The sequence below is a fragment of the Rhipicephalus sanguineus genome, chromosome 1 (genome assembly GCF_013339695.2).
Source record: "Rhipicephalus sanguineus isolate Rsan-2018 chromosome 1, BIME_Rsan_1.4, whole genome shotgun sequence".
Lineage (NCBI taxonomy): Eukaryota > Metazoa > Arthropoda > Arachnida > Ixodida > Ixodidae > Rhipicephalus > Rhipicephalus sanguineus.
The window spans coordinates 14,842,496-14,864,070 of NC_051176.1; the positions used below are offsets into that span (position 1 = coordinate 14,842,496).

Consider the following 21,575-nt stretch of genomic DNA (forward strand, 5'->3'; position numbering starts at 1 on the left):
CTGGGGTAACACATATACCACGCATTTAACACATTTACAACATTTGCAGAACCAGGCCTTGAGGATCATTAATTTTTCTAGCTACATGTCACATTCGGTATTTAATTACGCATCATTAGGCATACTACCGTCACAATACATGGTTCACCTCAAATTGGTTTTACTAATATATCGCAAACTCAACCATGAAATCACTATAGATATATTTCATTCTTCTGCTCTTACTAACACTAACAGCACTAGATTTTCATCTAACAACAACATTTTACTTCCCCAAATAAACACTAACTATGGAAAATTTACAGCTTTTTTTGCAGCCATTAAGTTTTGGAATACACTGCCACTCGAACTCAAAGCCTGCCGCACAACAATAACATTTAAGAAAAACATGAAGAAACACCTACCAACAACGTTGCTGGCTACGGATTCATTGTGATTATATAACGTAAACCATTTCCTCTCCATGCTTCATTTTTAAGTTAGGCATCTCACATCTGCAACCATGGTACTCATCTGTAAAATTTACTCAATGTTCTTTGATAAAGCGTTATGTTTACTATGCTTGCAATTTTGTTTTGTAGTTTACAAAGAGTTCTGTGTTATTTTCTTATAAATAACTTTTCATACGAGCATTCACCTTGCTTCGTTGCTTCTTTTTCACAAATATTGTTTTTTGTTGCTACATGCCATGCCTTATTTTCTTATTCCTTCTTTATCCATTACTATTGAGTTGCTATGTTGCCTTTATGCAGAATTTACTGATATTGTCAAAATACTAATAGGAGCTCCCCCAGCCCGCTTCCCGCCAAGACTACCGAACCCCAAGGACCTCTCCCAGGCCCACGAATCCCTACCCCCTCTGACAAGCCTACCTGGGCCGAGAAGGCGGCAGGCAAAGGTGAGACCCGCGCAGCGCAGCGTCAGGGACCCTTGCCACAGCAACCTGATCCAGAACTAGCCCAGCTAAAACGCATGTATGCGGAGCAGGCTAAGGAAATCCAATCCCTTAAAGAACAGCTAGCAAAACAACAGGCCCCCGAATCACGCGAGGGAAGTGTAAGCAGCGACCCCGTCTCGATACGCAGCGCTAAGAAACGAGCAGGCCCGACGCCTGAGGCCAAAGCGCAATCCGAGTTTGAACGGTTTACAGCTAACACATACGCAATACTAGAACAGTACCGTGCGGAGACCATGGCCGAGTATAGTGCTTTCAATGCTAAACTCGAGAGCATGCAGAAACTTCTTATCGAGCTGGCTGCATGGCCAGCACAAATGGACGCGAGGACTAAGGTTTTGGAGGAGGACCTGGCACGCAGAAAGCGTGCTGGACTAATACCTAGGCCTTAAGATGGCGTCGTCACAATCATTCACAATTTGGCAATGGAACACGAGTACCCTCCGTACACGGAGAGAAACGTTACAACAATTCATTGGCTCTGTAACCCAACGACCGGCCGTCATTCTCCTGCAGGAAACGCGTATCGACCGATTCGCTCTGCGTGGATACAGAGTCGAGGCCGTGTATGGGAACAAAGCTCGAGGCATAGCCACCTGTGTGGCTAAGCCTTACGCTTACACGACACATGCAGTACGCCCAGACCTCAAAATAGAGCACCAGATGATAGAAATCATCCCCACCGCTCACATTAAGCAGTCTATATTTATTCTTAACGTGTACAGTTCACCTTCACACAGCACAGAAACATTCACCACACTAGTAACTAAAGCGATGCAGATAGCAGGCAACCATCCCCTCATCATCGCGGGGGACTTCCAATGCCCCCCACGTAGACTGGGGTTACAATCGCACAACACAGAAAGGACGCCACTTACAAGCGCACATCACTCAACACAATCTCGTGTTACTTAACGACCTCTCTACCCCCACACACATAGGCAACTCAGTATCACGGGACTCCTCCCCTGACCTGACCCTAGTACGCAACGTATTGAATCCCTCATGGGTTAACCTGCAAGCTAACCTCGGTAGCGATCACTTTATATGTAGCACTACATTCAATATAAGCAGCCCCAAGCCCAGACACTTTAACATAGTAGACTGGGACTTCTTTAGGCAAATACGCAAACAAGACACCAACCATTACTCTTCTCTCGCTGAACTCGTTATGAGACTACAGCGGGACGTAAAACAAGCTACCAAAAATATCTCTACAGCACGCAACATCGACCACATGGACAGCCACCTTGCACATCTCCTGGAGGCTCACAAAAGTATTCAAGACAGATGGAGAACGCAAAAGCACAATCGTAGGCTACGAAAAAGAATTGCATTGCTCAACCGACAAATCGAAGAGTACAGCCAGACACTAGCACGCCAGCAGTGGAATGAGGTGTGTAATTCGCTCGACGCACGCATGAGAAAAGGTCTAAACTGGGACCTTCTCAAGCACCTGCTCGGCGACAAGCCCACCAAGTCAGAGCAACGACTAACCCTAGATAGACTGTTACACAAAGCGCGAGGGCAGCAACTTACAGATGCGCAGATTTTAAATGCTACAGCGGCCCGGTATCTATGCACAGAACCTACCTCGCATGAAGACACCTTACGCGGGGGCCACACATGACCCGTTTGAGAAAGCTATAACCAGCGCTGAAATATGCGCGGTAATAGCAGAGCTCAACACTAAGTCAGCCCCGGGTCCTGACGGAGTCACCAACAAGCTACTCCGCAACCTGGCTGACAATGACATTGAATCACTAGCCTCCCACATGAATGAGGTTTGGGAGCAAGGGAGCGTCCCGCCAGAATGGAGGGCCGCGACCATTATTCTCATTCCCAAAGCGAACAAACCCCTGGAGCTCGACTCTCTACGACCCATCTCCCTCACGTCTTGTGTGGGTAAGGTCATGGAGCAAGTCATTCTCCGCCGAGTCACAAAACATGCAGAGCAAAAACACCTCTTCCCATTCAATCAAGTCGGGTTCAGGCCGGCTATGGCCACGCAGGACGTACTCCTCATGCTGCAGGAGACGTTACTTCAAGTAAAGAGCAAAGACCTCAAAGCAATTCTAGCTCTCGACTTAGAGAAAGCTTTCGATACCATAAGCCACGCCCATATACTACACGAAATTCAGGAGGCAGGCTTAGGCCGCCGCTTCTACGAATACGTCCGCTCATTCCTAAGAGCCAGAACGGCTACACTTAAAGTTGGAGATCTCAGCTCCCACACCTACAACCTAGGTCCGCGCGGCACACCGCAAGGGTCGGTCCTCTCACCCTTTCTTTTCAATTTAGCCCTCCGACAACTTTCGCAAAAGCTGAAAAACATCGAAGGCGTAGAACACGCGTTCTACGCCGACGATATTACTATTTGGCGGACTGGAGGCAGCGACGGACAAATAGAAGCAAGCCTTCAGGCAGCAGTCAATACAGTACAAAAATTTTTAAAGCCCACGGGCCTCAGACTCTCAGCATCTAAGTCCGAGTTGCTGCTTCTGCCACCGCAACAAGGCCGCAACAACGGCGAACCAACCATACACCTCTCCACAATGGACGGCTCGCATATCCCGATAGTGTCGTCGGTTCGAATTCTGGGCGTTACCCTGCAGGAGAATGGCAAAAACGACTTAACAATCGCACATCTCACCAAAAAAGCTGAGGCAGTTATTCACCTCGCCCGACGCGTCGCTAACAGACACACGGGACTCACAGAAGAGAGCTTACTACGCATCTTTCACGCGTTCCTAATGTGTCACGTTCACTACGTTGCCTGCGCTCACCCGTGGAGCAAAGGCGATGAAACGAAAGTAGACAATCTCATCCGAAAATGCACGAAACGAGTGCTTGGTCTACCCATGACGGCAAGCATGCAGCGCCTGCTAGCCCTTGGGGTACACAACACGTTCAAAGAAATCACAGAAGCACAAAGAATGTCCCAGCTCGTACGCCTGTCCTCGACTGCTGCGGGCCAAGAACTCCTCTCACACATAAGTCTTTCTATCCCAACTCAAGTCAACAATCCAACACCATTACCGCAACACCTTCGCAATAAAATCACAGTACTACCCTTCCCCAGGAACATGCACCCGGTTCATAATCAAACTCGAAGAAGGGCACGCGCTCAAGCCTTACTAAAAGCGGCCAGCCTACACGCGACAGACGTGGCTTTCGTAGATGCCGCTAAATACGTGGACAAACCCTACTTTGCGGCTGCGGCAGTCGCCCCAGACGGGACAGCTCTCAATGCTCTCACCATACAAACACAGAAAGCCTGCGAGGCCGAACAAGTGGCCATTGCTCTTGCTCTAGCGCTCCCTCAGCGCGACACAATATTTACCGACTCCAAACCCGCTGCACTGGCATACCGCTGCGGTACAATATGCCAGGTGGCCTTAAGCATTCTAGAATCCGCTCAAATAAACGTCGATAAGCACATCCACTGGTTCCCGGGGCATGAAGGCCTCAACGTTCAACCAGGGGTCCCCAACGGTAATGAGCTGGCCCATAACCTCGCGCGAGATCTTACGCGCCGCGCGGGGACGCGGGCCGGCTCTCCGGCCGGGGACCCCAGCACGCACCGGGAGCCACTACTCTCCTATCACGAGATTTGCTCGCACTATAAGTTATCTAGAAAGGAATTCCCCTCACCTCACTCAACACTAAATAAAGCACAACAATTAACGCTTAGACTGCTGCAAACACACAGTTACCCCAGCCCCTACATCTGCAGCAAATACCTCCCAGATATAAGGCCAGAATGTCCTAAATGCCAAAATCCCAGGTGCGACTTAAATAATATGCTGTGGCAGTGTCCCGCGCTAAACGCTAGCTTCGGGTCTCCTGCCACCGAGGAAGACTGGATCAACCACCTCAAGAGCCCCGACAGGGCCCTTCAACATCAGGCCGTCCAGAAGGCCCAAAAGGTGGGTGGCGAGCTCCGACTCCCAGTCCCCACATGGGCGGAGCCACCGGGCCGGCCCCCGTAAGGGGTCTACAAATAAAAGCAGAGCGCGAAAAAGACGGGACACAAGAGACAAGAAGACGGGACGGGTGCTCACTACCAACTTGTAGACAATGCACCAACTCGTCCAGCAACGCGTTCCCGTAAGGGGTGCCCAGGCCCCTTCAGGACCTTTAATAAAGTTAATTCTCTCACACTGCAGCGCAACCTCGTTCATGCATTCTTGAAAAAAAAAACTGGGAAAAAGTGTACCGCGTGAGAAAAAGTAAAATTCAAGTTCACTAAAACATCACACAGTTAGGCTGGCTAAATATTTGGGTAATGTTGGCATCATACAAGATGAAAACATATTAACGAGGTTCTACTGTACCAGCGAAAGGAAATTCATGGCTGGCTGGGAAAGTGTAGCAATTTACCTTGGCAGCGGTCTGAAGAGAGGGACAGGAGAAGAGCAGCCAAGAATGTAGCAATAAGACAATGGAGTCATTCATGGGAACCATCGTTAAAGGCGCAACACCACACAACACAAGAGAAGACCAGACGAGCACAGGCGCAAACTAACAACTGATTTATTGAAGGCAGATCTCCAGGCATATATACCAACAGGCTGCGCAGGCGCAACGTCACAACAATCCTCGGAAAACATCAAAAATATCGCGAAAGAAAATCAATTTCAGCTTTGTAAAGCGCAATGGAAGTGTCGCTGACACACGCCTCACCTGCTTTCCTGATTAGAAACGCTTCTAACGTTTCACGAGCCGTTTTTTGTCTGCTTCTACCTACAATTTTTGCGCATCGGAAACGTGGTTCACAATTCGGGCATGTCATGCAATGGTCGACAAGATGGCTTCGCTCTTTGTTAATTAGATTTCTTGCGTGTTCCCTGAGCCGGTCATTGAGGCAGCGCCCCGTCTGGCCGATATATACTTTGCCGCAGGTCAGGGGAATCTCGTACACTGAACGAAACGTCGTTCATGGTTCTTTTTGCAGCCTCCCTTTTCCTCCGCACAGGTGGTGCGACGGCTCAGCTGAGCGAGCTTCTGGGGGGCCGAGAAAGCCAACGGCACGTTGGCTAGCCACTTTTTTCAGGCTATGTGTGACCTTATGCATGTACGGCACCACTTCTGGCCTCTGGGCGCCCACCAGGGGCTTCACGGCATCCGAGTAGCAACGGTGCTTCAACTTCTTAAGCAGCGTCTCAGCAACAGACAAGACGACCGACCCAGGGAAGCCGGCTGAAAAGAGCCTCCCCAATTGAAGGTTAAAACTATCCTGCACCTTGTGAATGCACGACTTCCGAAGTGCTGAATCTAAACAGAGAGTAGCGATGCCTCTCTTTACCGTTTTTGAGTGAGCTGAATTGTACGGAAGGAGCTCTTTTTGTGCACGCGGAGAGTACGCCCAGCAAACATGACTTTCGTTGAACGTCAATTGCAAATCTAAAAACTGAAGCCTACTTTCTTCCGGACGTTCAAAAGTGAAGGTTAGCCCTTTCCCATGATGTTTAAAATCTTCTAGCACACACTTCTGCGCATGCTCATATGAGGATGAGCACTTGTTAAAAGAACTAAGAAGTCGTCCACATAACGAAAAACTTTAAGGACCTTGTCATTGTTATAAGAATTAAAACGATCGTGTAAAGAGCGATCGATGGATGATAAAAAGATATGACACAACACAGGCGCGATGCATGAACCAATACAGATGCCTTTCTTTTGAAGGTAAATCTGGTCGTCAAATTTGATAAAAGTGGTCTGGAGGTAAAATTCTAAAAGGGCTAAAAGGTTTCCTACTGACATGCCTGCGGCATTTTGGAAAGCAACCGCACCATTTTCATCAATGCAGTCTTTAACTGCGAGAAACAGTTCATCATGGGGCACCGCGTAAAAGAGCTCTTCCACGTCGACAGAAAACGCAAAACCAATGTCATTGTTGCCTTCAAGAAAGTTCACTACATCAACGGAACTTTTTGTGAGGAACGGATCAGTTATATCGAGGTAATTCAGGGTTTTAAGCAGATACTTACTGACGCAATGCTGCCACGTGCCCCGTTCGTTCACAATGGTACGAAATGGGGCATCGGGTTTATGCGTCTTAACGCTAAAGAAAACGCTCAGCGCAGCACTATCACTGTTTGTGATATCTCGGGCGAGCTTAAGAAGATCTAAGCGCTTGCAAAGTTCTACTGCTTTACATTTAACTCTTGCCTTGCCTTTCTTCACGCGAAAGAAATTCTTGTTGACAGCCACAGCAGCTTTTACATGGTACAGTGTTTTGGGCAAGACAACGAAACCGCCTACCTTGTCTGCCTGCAAGACGCACAACTCATTGTCTTTAAAGAACTTCACCACACATTTCAAACTGTCTTTAGCACCCCTTGGATCCGTACTTTCTACATTCTTGGCGAGACAGTCAATTCCTTCCAAAAGACAGCGTTCACGATCTTCCTGAGGTGCTCTCTCTGAAATTCTTCGGTTCAAGGCTGCAAGTTCGTGGGGAGGATTCTGCATTAGGAAGAGCATCACCCCTCCGGAAGTAAGTGCCCTGTTTGGACCTGTTGCGCCTTCGTGGGGACATGTGAAAAGACTGGTTAAAATTTTACGATCCGAACTTTGGCGGCAAGTGCGTTTATACTTCGACTGGCTTAGGGTGGCTACCTTTACTCGGTACCCTGGAGGTGTGGCGGAAGGAAAGGAAATCTAAAAAGGAAATCTAAGCTAAGCTTTGTTGATTTTTCGACAGACTTGGCTAACTTATCGAAGTTTAGAGAAGTAATGAGCCTCTTGGCCTCGGACTTTACTTTCCTCAAAGAGATACCATCGTCACGTCTGAATGCAGAGCTGATAGCCAGAGTGGCTTTGTCATTAAAGGTATCCGAACGTAAAACAGCAAAACCTCCTTCTTTGTCTGAAGGTAAAAGCACTAGAGATTGCGCCTTCAAGAAGGAGACTACAGACTTGGTCTGCACAGCATTTGAACAAACTGCGGAAGAAGTCTTAAATGTGTTTAGGCAGAACCTACTTCCGCTGAAGCTGATGCACGAATTACCCGAAAATGGTTACTTAAGGTTCTTGGATATCAAACTGTGCCTCTCTAGCGAACATGTATGTTGGTGTTTTGAACCGAGGAGCGGAAAACCACTTCTGTCATTCCATTCCGCTCATTCAAAATTAGTAAAAAGAGGAATAGCGAATGTGTGCCTCGTCAATGCCCTTAGAAGGTCGTGTCCGCATTCGATGCAAAAAAGTTTTGACGCCCAGGTTAGCCGCTTGGTATCTGCAGGGTATACGAAGGCTCTGGTTTCGGCTGTGGCGGAAAAGCTGTTAAAACAAATCAGACGTGGTGAAAATGACCGTGTACCAGTTGCGCACGTTGAAAAGAAAAAGCTTGCTGTACTTCCGTACATACATGATCTGTCCCACAAACTTAAGAGGGTAGGGCAACGTGCTGGCGTTAAGGTAGTGTTTTCTGCACCGGAGAAGTTGTCCAAGCTTTGCAAGTTTGCTTCGAGTGGCAGCCGTAATGGCTGTTCTGTGAAGCATAAAAAGCAGTTTGTGCCCTGTACCACTGGCGTGGTATACGTGATTCCTCTGTCCTGTGGGAAGAAATACGTGGGACAGACTGGTAGGTGCTTAACGACCGTCTAAGAGAGCACCACAACAATGTGTACAACACGGTTCAGGGCCACTTGGGCATTCATTGTCGTGACTGTGGCTGCGCGCCCTTCTTTGAAAAAAGCGAGGTCCTGGCCAGGCATTCTTTGCAGTTGACACGCGAAATCATCGAGGCAGACTTCATCAGAAAGTTCGATAGCAGTTGCATCAGCTCTCCTTCGATAGCACTTTCATCTCATGAAATATCATATCTAAACAGACCATGAGTGATACGCCCGTGTGCGCAGTGATGGTTGCTCTATGTATAATGTTCAAAAAAAAAAAAAAAAAAATCGTCTGTTGCCCCTGCTGTGGCGCATGTCAGCGAAGTGTATAAATGTTCATCCTTCCCTTTCTACCAATAAAGTGTTGTAAGTCAGCGCTCTGTGTGCGTCGCCTTTCTTGTCCTCGTTTTCTCTTGCGCTGTATCCCCTCTGAGGTTTTTTATTGTTCTTCCGGTTGAACGAAATTTTTCCGGGACACAAGTCACTCGCTCTGCCACGGATTGAACCACGGATTGAAAAAAAGGTACACACGACAGCGGTTGTCCTGTGCATTTGTCCGTCTTTGTTTTTTTTCTCGTGCTGTTTGTAACGGGGAATTCTTATCAACTGGCTCAGATTCAGATTCTACATTAAACATTTTTCTGGTTTTCTGACAGCTAAAACGGTCGTAAACGCACAAAAGTCAACTAAAGTCGCACGTAACCCGCCGAATGCTGCAAAACCATTGCAAAACCATGGGGGACGCCATTGTTTGCTGTTGATGACGATGCTGCGCAGCATTCCGTGATTCTGTGACAGCCTGCGAGTTTGGCCAGCCGAAGCCTAGCCGAATTCACATGTTGGATATTGGCTGCTGGCTCGGTCAATCTTTGTGTGTGCGTCTTTTTTCACGTGTTCTGTTGGTTCTGTGGCGTTAGTCCTCGCCTCGCTGCGTCAGCTCTGATCTGCGTTTATTTTTCTCGACCTTGTCAACGGTAGCGAGTGTCTATGGCGGCGCCACAGAACCAGAAACGGAAGTTTCTCTCGCTGGAGCAGAAAGCAGAAATAATCGCCGCGGCAGCAGCAGGAAGAAAAAAGGGAAGCATCGAAGAGGAATGTGGTATCTCGCCAAGCTCCCTGTCGACGATACTTAAGTCCGAGGCAAGCATCTCGAAGGCACTAGCATCGGGCACATCTACTCAACACAAGAAGACAACTCAGCCAGTCCATGAAGACCTGGACAAGGCAGTTTATGCCTGGTTTTGTGAAACAAGGGCTAAGAAGATACCGATCAGCGGTAACATGATCCAACAGAAGGCGCTCAACTACGCCTGCATTTTAGGCATCGAAAACTTCAAGGCAAGTGCCGGGTGGCTGAACCAATTTAAAGAGTGCCACGAGATCGTCGGGAAGGTGCTGTGTGGAGAGTCCGCTTCTGCAGACTCTGACAGTGCATCATCGTGGATCGCGACGAACGCTGCCAGCATCGTAGAGAAGTACCCAGCCTCCGAAGCATACAATGCGGACGAGACCGGGCTTTTCTATGAAATGTTGCCAGCAAAGACGCTCGACTTCAAAGGGAAACAATGCCACGGAGGGAAGCAGAGCAAGAAGCGTGTCACCGTTTTGCTCTGTGCAAATATGGACGGGTCCGACAAGCGGCCCCTTTTCGTCGTCGGCAAGAGCGCCAAGCCGCGGTGCTTCAAGGGCACGAAAAACCTGCCAGTGAAGTACGTCGCGAACAGCCGTTCGTGGATGACGCGGGCCATTTTCACTGACTGGCTCATTGCGTTCGACAACGACATGAAAAGGCAAGACCGCAGTGTTTGCTTGCTGCTGGATAATTGTTCAGCACATCACCTGGACGGCAACGTCAAGCTGACAAACGTCGAGGTGAAGTTTTTTCCACCCAATTGTACGTCGCTGATCCAGCCTTTAGATCAAGGCGTGATTAACAGCTTGAAGCACGCATACCGGTCAAGGCTTATTCAGTGAATCCTCTTGAACACCGAGCATGGCCGCGACACCAAAGTCGACTTGTTCATGGCTGTGCAAATGTTGGCCGCCGCATGGATGTCGATGCGGCGTGAAGTTGTAAAGAACTGTTTCGCGCACGCGGGGTTTCGGCCCGAAGAGATGTCCTTGGCTAGTCCAAGCGATGATGCACAAGCTGCTGACGACGACAACGTTGGACAGGGGCAAGACGCGGCAACTGCCACAGCATGGACAGCTCTCGAGGAAGCCGGCATTGTTCCCGAGAACGTAGCGCTGAGCGGACGTGACGCGGACGTCTACGAGGAGCTGAGCGATGCCGAAATCCTCAAGAGTGCTCGTGGCGCCGCCACCGCCGCCGATTCATCTGACGACGAAGTCGTGCATGGTGTTCCCACGGTCCCGACGCCAGTGACTGCATCGCACGTCATGGACTCCTTGGACATACAGTCGATCCTGGATATATCGAACTCGGATATATCGAATTATTGGCTATATCGAACAGTTGAGAAATCCCCTTGAATTTGCCATGCAAAAGTATGGGGCTGGTGTGCACGTATATCGAACTCCCCCACAGCAAAACATCTGCTATATCAAACGCTGCCCCGCGCCGAAGCCCAGAACGTGCATTTTTCCTAACAACTATAGATCATTTTTCGGCCGCGTTCTTATAAGTTCCAATCCCTCGTCGCGCGCAGGTGACGAAATTGCGTTGCTCTAGTTCGTTGCGCAGCGCTTGTCAGTTCACCGGTATATTTGACGCGCGGTCCGCAGGTTTTAACACATGGGCTAGCGTTTTTCAAAGAGGCTGATTGCCGAGGGCACCAAAATGAGAATTCGAAGTGACTTGGCAGCCTTGTAATGGTTGCATTCCCTTCCTTGTCTGTTCACAAATGATGGCATGCGGGCCCGCAAAGCATGGCCTTCGAGATCCGCAACCTCGTGACGTATTTTTAGTGTTTTCTGTTTTAAAATGCAGATCTCAGAGGCCACGCTTTTTTTCGCATTTCTGGCCAAAGTAGCGGCTGCCTTCTGCAAAGCCACAAGTGCCATCGGTATCGCCAACATGTCGACGGTGGAGAAATGTTTATTCGTGCAGCAGAATGTGTACTTCGCGCTTTGTTCTTGATAAATCGTCATTCGGGAGTCGAACTAAACATTGTCCCGCTCGTAGCGATAAAAATGATGACCGGTGCTTGGAACGACGTCAAGTAAAGCACCGTCGTGCACTGTTTCCTTACGGGCATTGGTGCCAGGTGATGACTTTGGGCGTGTCATGACCGCCGACTACGGCGTATGGTGCGTCGGTGAATTTTGCGACTTATTAGCGTTTCCGGGCGCCGTATCGGACGGGAGCACAGCAAGTGACTTCATCGGTGCAGATAACGACGTAGCTGTTTCTGACTGCATCGATGCCGAGATCAGAGCTGACGTTGTCGGTGCTGTGGAAATGGACCCGTGTGGTTTGAAGATGCCAGCCGCCGCTGCTGAATTTACTTATTTGGAAAGCTTCAATGATATTGAGGATGACTTGATGAATTCACGGCGCGCAAGAAGCAAGACAAGTTGACGGACTTTTTTCATGCAAAATAAAGTGCGCTAACTTGCAAAAGAAGTTCTCGCCTTGTTCTTTAGCATATGTGAGCGAATCGTCATGTTCGCGCTTTTTACGATTTCAGAAAACTGTGTCGAGGCCTGCAATGCTTTAATTAAAGCCCTAAATACGCATATTTCGTATTTCGAATTATCGATATATCGAACTATTTCGCGGTCCCCTTCGAGTTCGATATATCCGGGATCGACTGTAATACATAGTTTTCTTGGCGCCCATGACGACGATGTCGCCATGCAGCTCCTCAAAGACTGTGAGCAGTGCATTCTCCCGTTGCTCGTGCGAAAGCGCAAACAGGCGAAAATTTGCGATTTCTTTAAATTTTGGAAATAAACTGCTCTAAGAGTGTCGTGCATATCTTTTTCTTTACCGCTTTTTCCGCGACAACGAAATTCTCGCTACAACGAAATTTTTCGCGATCCCCGTGAATTTCGTTGTAGCGGAGTTTGACTGTGTATTTAAAAAAAAGAGAACTAAATGATGCGCAGTCCCAAAACGTCTCGCGCCGCTCTGTAGTGCGGGGCCGAGATCTGCTCCAGCAGCCTTCTTGTCGTGAGGAGAAGCTTTGCAGCCTGCGCCAGCACATCGCGCTCCAGCGACGTGTGGACCTCGCACGTAACCAGAGTAGCTCTAAGATTGTGCACAAAGGTCAGCAGCTACGCACGTGCGGCGGAGGAGACCACTTGAGGCCGTAAACGAAACCAACCCCTGAACGGCTGCGAATGTCCCAATCTGACGCAAAACATTGTCGTCATCAAAGCTTGAAGCTGAGGTGCTGTCATCTTCGAACTCAAAGCTCGTCGTCACTAAATTCAGGTGCAGTTGCAAGATAGTTTCGAGCGGCGCAGGTGTGCAACCGTGGCTGCATGACGACGACGCCATAGGAGCGACTAGAGACACGGGATGCGGCCCTGTGTCTGATATAACAACAGAAGCGAAACCGAAGCTGCTGGAAACTGGCCAAGAAGGCCACGTCCACACGTTGTACATGCGGCGGACCTTCAGAAATAATTTTTGACAGAATAAATCTTCCTCGACTCCAAACAACAGCTCTCTAGTGAACAGCTGGCATAAATTTCAGGCAGTTATTACCGCTCAACTCTGTCAGATTGCGAAGCTGACACCATAATTTGATATTTGACTTGCAAAAGTTCTTTCGTTGCTTCTTATGTAGAAGTGTTTTTCAAAATAGGGTGTCCGCGTGGCTGGAGCGCAGCACTGTCGCAAAATGTCGTCACCGCAGCCTTCCAAACAAGCTTGTTTGGAAGGTGTAAAAAAAAAATGTCGGGGCCTGTTTACTGGAGAGATTTCAGGATTGTATCGGTGCGCCACCTTTTCGGGGGGCGATCAGCTGCGAGGGTTTGACGATCCCATGAAATGTGTGAATTGTTTGGCAGAAATTCCCGTGACCAGTGACCCACCACGGAGCCTAGCAAGTGTGCTGAAGGAAGGCCTGCCATGCCAACTGTACACTGTTACTATATATGGTGTCACCAAGGATGGACAACCACACAAGGCCTACCAGGAGACAAGAAAGATTAAAAGTAAGACAGACAAACAAGAAAAGGCGACTGATGATTTCCCCTGGGTGGATCAGCCCAGGGATGCAGTCTACGTGAAGCCGGGGCCAAAGGGGTGTGTTGTCTCTGCCGGGGAGCCTCAACACTTTCGTGACCACGGAAATATCGGTTGTTTTGGGTAGTTCAGGAAATATTTTTTCCTGCCACAGAAAGTGATTGATGCTGAAGTGCAGGATATCAAATGATAGAGGAAGAATTGGTCTTTCTAACTGTATTAATTGCAAACAAAAGATTTATTTTTAATGCTATAAAAAAAGTACCAAAACAATGCAACAAAAAGAATAAAAATTCATAAAAACATCAATGCTACTCTGCACAGGTTAAACATAATATATCTTTTGAACGCAAAGTCCTTATACAATAATACTTCAAATATAAGCTCTGTAAGTACAAAGGTTATTTACATACACACAAAAATATACGCACTAGTGCCTATCATGCCACCGCGAAAAGCAGTTTGTCGACACGGTAAAACAAAGGTTGCCTCACTGCGCGTTGGCTTTTCGAAAATATGAATCCACGCATACGTATTTGTGTAGTTGCACACACCTCTCTGACGACTTCTGCGGTGAAAAACAACACGAAGAAGCCGCCGCGCGGCACTCCGGGACGCTAAGTCAAGGTCCACTCCGCGCTTTCTCCGTGGAGAAAACTCCACTCTTTCTGCAGCCGGTGCCAAAAACTCCCGCCCGAACGAAGTTGATACCTTGCAGATAAGATCTGTGACCTTCAATATGCACCTGATACATTTACATTAACACGCGGCAGCGATAAAACGGCCTGAGGAGAGATAAAACGGCCCGAGGAAACTTACTGGCAGATACCTGCTGATGTTGCGGGGCGGTTTGATGTACTATTGCCGTCCGTACTGATAATGTGATGAATTGAAGTCGTCTTTTGTGTCTGTGCTGCTACCATCATCTAGAGATTGGCGCTCAGATTCATCGGAATCCATTGAAATTTGCCGTTTTCGTGGAGCACCCGCGAGCGACATCGACACCGTAACCGAAACCACGATCGCTTACCTCCCCGAACGTGAAGGAGCTTTAAAAGTCTGTGAGAAAAGAAACTGAATAGCGAAACTGATAAAATACTGCTTCTTTTACCCTTTAAATGGTGTTGGCTGTTGATATGTGCTCAGAGAGCGCCAAAATTTGAACTTGCAGTCATCGTTAACATACTATCGACAAGAATAGGCGCAGTCACGAAAATGTTAAAGGTCCAATCACACGGCATCAGCTCAACCCCCAGGATTCCCATTTCCCTGGACACAGCTAAGCCACGCACAGCAGGGTGTGGGAGGGTGTTGAAACCCTGCCTCCTTTGTCCTTGTAAAGTTGCACCGTTTTTCTACTACGAGCTTGAATCACCAATGACAGCTTTTGTTCTGACAATCCCCACAGAGTAACGTACCCCCCCCCACCTGACAGGAGATGCCTGCAATAGAGCAGGAGCAGCTTTCTGGCAAGCAGCGGCCCTTGCAGGCACAACCACAGAACTCCCGCGATGCTCGAATGTCACGGCACTCCTCCTTCTCGAGGGCATCGATCTTGCGCACCCCACTGGCACGCAGCAGCGCCCGTCGCTGACGGGTCGGCACAGGCTGCAGGTAACTCAGCGTCTCCCCGTCGTCGTCTTCCTCCTCGCCAGCTCCTAGCAGAGAATTGCCACCCTGTAATATAGATGCCGTGAGGAAGGCTGCACAACTGGACACAGCTTCTGGCACTATTGTCTGGGACTGTCTACACGCGCTTTCTAGCAAATACAGTGCTGGTATATGGGAGTGAGGCTATGTTTCAAACAAGACTTGGCGTAAACCATGCTCATGGTTGTACGGATTCAAATTTATGGAAGTACAACCTCCATAAAAGATTTTCATATGATTCACCTCTACTACATTTTTCATAAATGTTTACTCACATGTAGCCCATGCACAACAAAAAGGAATCAAACTATAAGGCAATTTAATTACCCACACTGGCTATACAAGAGTGTAGCTAGAGTAGAAAGTCATCTATTTTCTTTTTAATCGATGCTGACAAAGTGTAGCTCCATCCACCTGCACAAAGGCATCCTTTATCACACAAGCACTACACCTTCGACACTGAAGTTTAGATCGGTGATCATTGTATTCGCAGCACCATTGTGGTGGTGCTGTTGATGCGTAACAACAAGGCAAAGGAAAACGCTGAACATAGGAAACCAACATTGAACATTGCCTAGCAACCAGCTGTGCAGCAGCTGGGCAACACCTGACACAGCCGCGCATGCGCAGAGCCAAGCCTACTGAAGGAGACATCGCGTGCAACTGAGTTCTGCCGCGCCGCCGCTGGTCTGACGCAGGTAAAGCCCTTTTATCTTGAAAGTAGCGACACTCTCCTCCGCACGCGCCTTTCACTCCTCAATTCTCCTCGGATTTTTCCCGGCGCGGTGCGCATGGCACGCGGAACCCTCCACTGGCTCGCTGCAGCCGCATTAGAATTTTACTGCACACGCTTCTTTAATCGTCCCCTTGAAGCATTAAATGAGAATCTGTCCCTTAAGAAACAGTCGTGACGAAAGTGGGCTTCCGATAGAACAAAGTGACAAATATATTTTTTAAGACACTCCTTTATATACAAACGGAAGCGCTTCGAAAAAATTAGTGTAACAACTGGCGGCTGAGCGGTTTACCTCTCCGTCGTCGTTTCGGCTGTCCGCAACGCGGAAGTGTATTAGGCACATATAATGTAAGCAGATAAAGGATAGACGAGAATTTCTTTCATAATCGTGGTCTTGGTGAGCTCAAAGAAGGTAGCCAAGAAGGACTATGGTGGTTTACTTAAACTGAATTGGCCGAAATGAGTGGGCCCGAAGCCTTTTTGTGCCAACGTGGCTGTCAGACACGCACGCACATACATACACACGCGTACACACGCAATACAGACACGAACACACACACACATATATACACACGCCGCTGCCGTAGTTCCGCACGACAGATACCAACGGCATAGATCCTCAGTTACGCGAAGAATAGAGACAAACTTCAGAGCAACACAGTTTATTAAGGAGAGAAAATATCGTAGGCGCGTTGCTTATAAGTGGACCGTGCTTGTAATCAGCCAAGCCATTTTAAAAATACTGCTTTACTGTTACATTCGAGGCTCTGACTTACTAATGTTTGAAGTTTAAAAAAAGCACGTAGACGAGAACGTGCTCTATTTTTGGAAAAATAATAATATCTGGGGTTTAACGTCCCAAAACCACAATACGATTATGAGAGGCCGTAGTGGAGGGCTCCGGAAATTTCGACCACCTGGGGTTCTTTAACGTGCACTTAAATCTAAGTACACGGGCATCAAACATTTTCGCCTCCATCAAAAATGCAGCCGCCGCAGCCTGGATTCGATCCCGCGACCTTCGGGTCAGAAGTCGAGTGCCATAACCACTAGACCATCGTGGCAAGGTATTTTCAGAAAAAGACGTAATTGCATTCACATTCCATTCCGTGCAAAAGGCGCTTCATTCCATTCCCATTCCATTCCTCCAAGCGTTGTCCCCATTCCATTCCGGGGTCGCGAAAATGTGGAATGATTCCAGAGTCATTCAAATTCCGGAGTGGCAACTGCGCCACACTGACAACACACGCGCGTACACACGGGATACAGACACACACGCAAACAAGCGATACAGAGACGCACGCGTGTGCACACGCAATAAAGACACAAACGCACGCAGTACATACACACGCGCATACGCACGCACGCACATACACACGCGCGCGCGCATGCAATACAGACACGAACGCACGCACATATATACACACGCGCGCGCACACGCGATGCAGACACGCACGCACATACATACACAGGCGCATACACACGTCATTCTAGACACATACATACATACATACACACGTGCATACACAAGCGATACAGACACACGCGCACATACATACACAAGCGCATGCACACTCGATACAAACACCCACATGCACGTACACTGTCGTCCTTTATGAAAGGGAACACGCGAGCCCGTGGCCTGCGCTCTGCAGCGGACTCTATGCGGCGGTTGCCTACAGCGCCATCAAGCGACAGCTAACGAAGGCACGCCCGCTCTTGGCGTCATCCATTGGCAAACAAAATAACAAGTTATGGCCAGTGGACAAGCGCTGTTATATTACGCTCCCTACCCAGACAACAGTCGACATCTTATGCTCATCCTCAAAAGGTACAAACGTCTTCGTCCGCTTGGCAGCATTCTGAGTAAGTCCTCAGGACCTCATTTGCAGGATTATCCTAAACGTGCTCTCATGCGGACGTGTTCGGGACAGCAACAAGCTTGCGCTGAACTGGGAATTACAACATTTGTGCAATGAACACCATTTGACTGCATGTAGAACATCTTTGTCTGGTGACATAATTATGATTGCCGACGGACACGTTTCTCCTTGTTCAGAAGAGGGTAATGCGATGTATTAATTGCTTGTTTAAAAAGTCCAATTTAAGGGGAAAATACGCTTCGCGAAGTTAAAATTCGGTGACATATATTTAAATTTCCCGCACTTCGACCGCTGGCAACACTGTGACCCTTGTGACCAAAAAAAAAAGTTGCCTCCTGGTGGTTCCAGGGTTCCAGCAGCAGTCCCCGCGGGCCCACACTGTGTCTTCACGGAGAGGTTGTGACATGGCGCATGCCGGACTGAATATCGGTGAGTTCGATCCAAGCGTCTTTTTCTTCCTCTAATCACCACCACCACCTTTTTGTGTTCTGGTGATGGCGGAGAGCAGTGAACGACTATTTCGCCGCGAGCGAAAACGCCGCGTCGATGCGTCTGTTCAGCTTGCGAGCATGAACAATGACCTCGCTCAGCCGGCGTGTCGCATTCAAAGTCCGACCGAGTCCCTGCCCGACACCAATTCTAGTGGTCGCGCCCTGCATCAATTCGAAGGGACTCGGCAAAATGAACAGACGGTAGCGCATGCTCCTGAGTTATGTGGCGATTCCGCCGTCTTTGTTAGTGGTGATGTACTACACGTGGTGTATCAGGATGTTGTAGGGCCAGTAAGTAGTCCGATCAGTGGTGGCTCGCGCGATAACAGCATATACTTACCGCCGCTGCAGCGACGCCGCCACAGCAGCGATGTGCAGAGTGCAGATTACGACCAAGTTAGTGGAGCCATTACGTCTGACGACGAGGAAAGCAATGTGAACTTCCGACAAAGGTTATAACATTTATAAAACCACTCAAGTCTTGGCCAATCCCCCACAGTGGGTGTGAGCCAAAGTTGCAGGTGAACAAGAACAAGAACAAAGGTTACAAGCGTGGGCGGTTGAATCGCGGTGCCCGCATGCCGCTGTCACGTCACTGCTGTCAGTTTTGCGGAGCCACACTTGTTTTGTGTCACTACCGTCGACTGCTAGGACGCTCTTGCAAACTCCAGGTAGGGTCCTAAACATCAGAGAGATGGCAGGAAGGAAGTTTCGCCATTTTGGCCTTGAGGCAGGACTGCGGCAAACTCTGCTGGACTGTACACACTTGCCTGACGAACTCAGCCTTTGCTTCAATATTGACGGTTTGCCATTAGTCCCGAGCAAGCGCCCCTCTCCCGCCATTTCCACTGTTTCATTCACTGTTTTCATTCTCCCGGCGAGGGTGAATACATGCATAATCATTAAAGCATTTCATTAGCACAGGTGTGCATTCCTTATTCTTAACAGCTCCTCCGCCACCATGTTGAATTTTGATTCATCACTGAGCAAGCGTGCCACTCTCCAAATCTTGTCGAATTATCCTTCGACGTAGGGACGGCGCTTGCTCGGGATTTTACGGTGGTACCCTCGACAACTGTGATTATGTCCTCATGAAAATTTTTGACTTTCTTTTAGGATCACCGGAAGGACAGTCAGATTATTCAGCTGAATGAACATTTCATCGAATGCCTCGCCGAGCTCATCCCTTGAAGAGTTTTTATGGTTTGCTGGAGGCATCGAAATAAAAATGTATTACCTAGAAACATATTGTTTTTGTGCTTGCTTTAGCAGGTGGCACGGCCACGTACCTTGCATGTGCATTTTCTGCATAGGCACCGACACTGTTCTATACTATGTGACATTCCTTATACTAACTAGTCAGTGGTACATAACTGTGCTCTAACATTAAATTCGTGTAAAAGTAAAATCTAAAATCCAGTAATTAAGCATGCAACCAATCTTGGTGTGTAGCCCAGTCGGTACGCTGCATGTTCAGAAATGTCCTGGTGGACCAATTGATCAATATGCTTCAGTCCCCAATAAATCCTGAGATTGTGCCCTGGTGGACCAATTGAGTATGTTTCAGTCTCCAATAAGTCCTGAAATTGTGCCCTGGTGGACCAATGGAGTATGTTTCAGTCCCCAATAAATCCTGAAATTGTGCCCTGGTGGACCAATTGAGTATGTTTCAGTCCCCATTAAATCCTGAAGTTGTGCCCTGGTGGACCAACTGAGTATGTTTCACTCCCCAATGAATCCTTAAATTGGACCAAAAATGTCCTGGTGGACCATTTGAGTATGTTTCAGTCCTCAATGAATCCTGAAAGTGTGCCAGAAATGCCCTGGTGAAACATTTGTGCATGTTTAAAAGACATGCTGAGGCCGGACAATAGTATCTTTCTTGGACTCCATCAAGACTAGTTGAGCATGTTTTCGGGACGTCACAATGTCCTCACGAGAACGTTTTGAAAACGTGCTGAAGATGTGTTACTGTTGTCTGGGTATATGCTCGCGCAACGGGCGATGCCTGCAGCTCGTCTTCTGCTGCCAACAAATCGAGCGTGGTGCGCGAGCACGGTCGAAAGGTAGCAGCTCTGTCTCTCGGCTTACGCGAGTTGCCATTCGCCTAAACGAGAGCTATATAGGCGAGGGTTTGTTGTGGTTTGCTTTTTCGAAGGTGTGTCACTAAACGTTTCCACCATGCTCGCGCACCGCGCTTGATTTGTTGGCTGCGGACGAGGTGCTGCAAGCATCACCCGTTGCGCGAGCAGAGAGGGAGCGTAATCTAACAGCGCTTGTGCACCGGTCATGACTCATTATTTTGTTTGCCAATAGAAGACGCCAAAAGCGGAAGTGCTTCCTTTAGTTATTGGTTGATGTCGCTGCAGGCAGCCGCCGCACCGCCGCACAGAGCCATATATACCCTTCGGGAGAGTTTGGCGATTGTTTCATCTCGCCGCTCTCCCAGCACCGCCCTCTTCTCGTGACGTAAACCCTCTCTCCTCGCCGACGGCGGCGGGCGGCAGTGGCAACAGCGCGGCGCGGAGTCCGGCGCTGCCGCGACGGAGAGACGCCGGCGTGCCGCACTTACACGATCGCTGAGGAGCGCGCGTAGATTACGAAGCTCTTGTGCGAAGCCACACGTATTCATGGCGACTGCTCCTCGCATTCAAGCGTCAGTTTGTTTCGTGCGATGGGCTGCTGTTGCGCGGTTGGCTGTTCAAACAGCAGCGCGCAGGGTTTCCGCCTTTTTAAGCTTCCGAAGAAGCGACGACGCCTTTGGATCAGAAACATCAGACGCAGCAAATGGACCCCGACCGACTGCTCCGTGCTATGCGAGATACGTACTTGAGTATTTAGCTTGAATATTGCTGGTATTATAAACAGCGTACCATTAACACAAACTTACTACTTGTTGTTCAATGGGGCCCTTTCAGGTGCACAAACATTAAAAATAATTTTGTCACGCTGAAAAAAAGATGTTTTATGGTTCGTTTTCCAATCGCTTGGGCAGATTGAAATTTTGCAGCGATCACGCTATAAGCAGGGGTGAGACGGCTGAAATCGATTTGGGAGCAGTTTTGGGAGCAGCAAAA

At 48.6% G+C, this 21,575-nt stretch overlaps 1 protein-coding gene across 1 annotated transcript in view; it reads right to left on the reverse strand.

The window, feature by feature from the left end:
• LOC119389531 (cysteine/serine-rich nuclear protein 3) overlaps positions 1-21,575 on the reverse strand; it is a 382,433-nt gene that overhangs the window by 97,935 nt on the left and 262,923 nt on the right. The window contains exon 4 of the mRNA XM_037656849.2: positions 15,167-15,415. Coding sequence (XP_037512777.1) covers positions 15,167-15,415 — 249 coding nt within the window. The remainder of the gene's footprint in view (positions 1-15,166; positions 15,416-21,575) is intronic.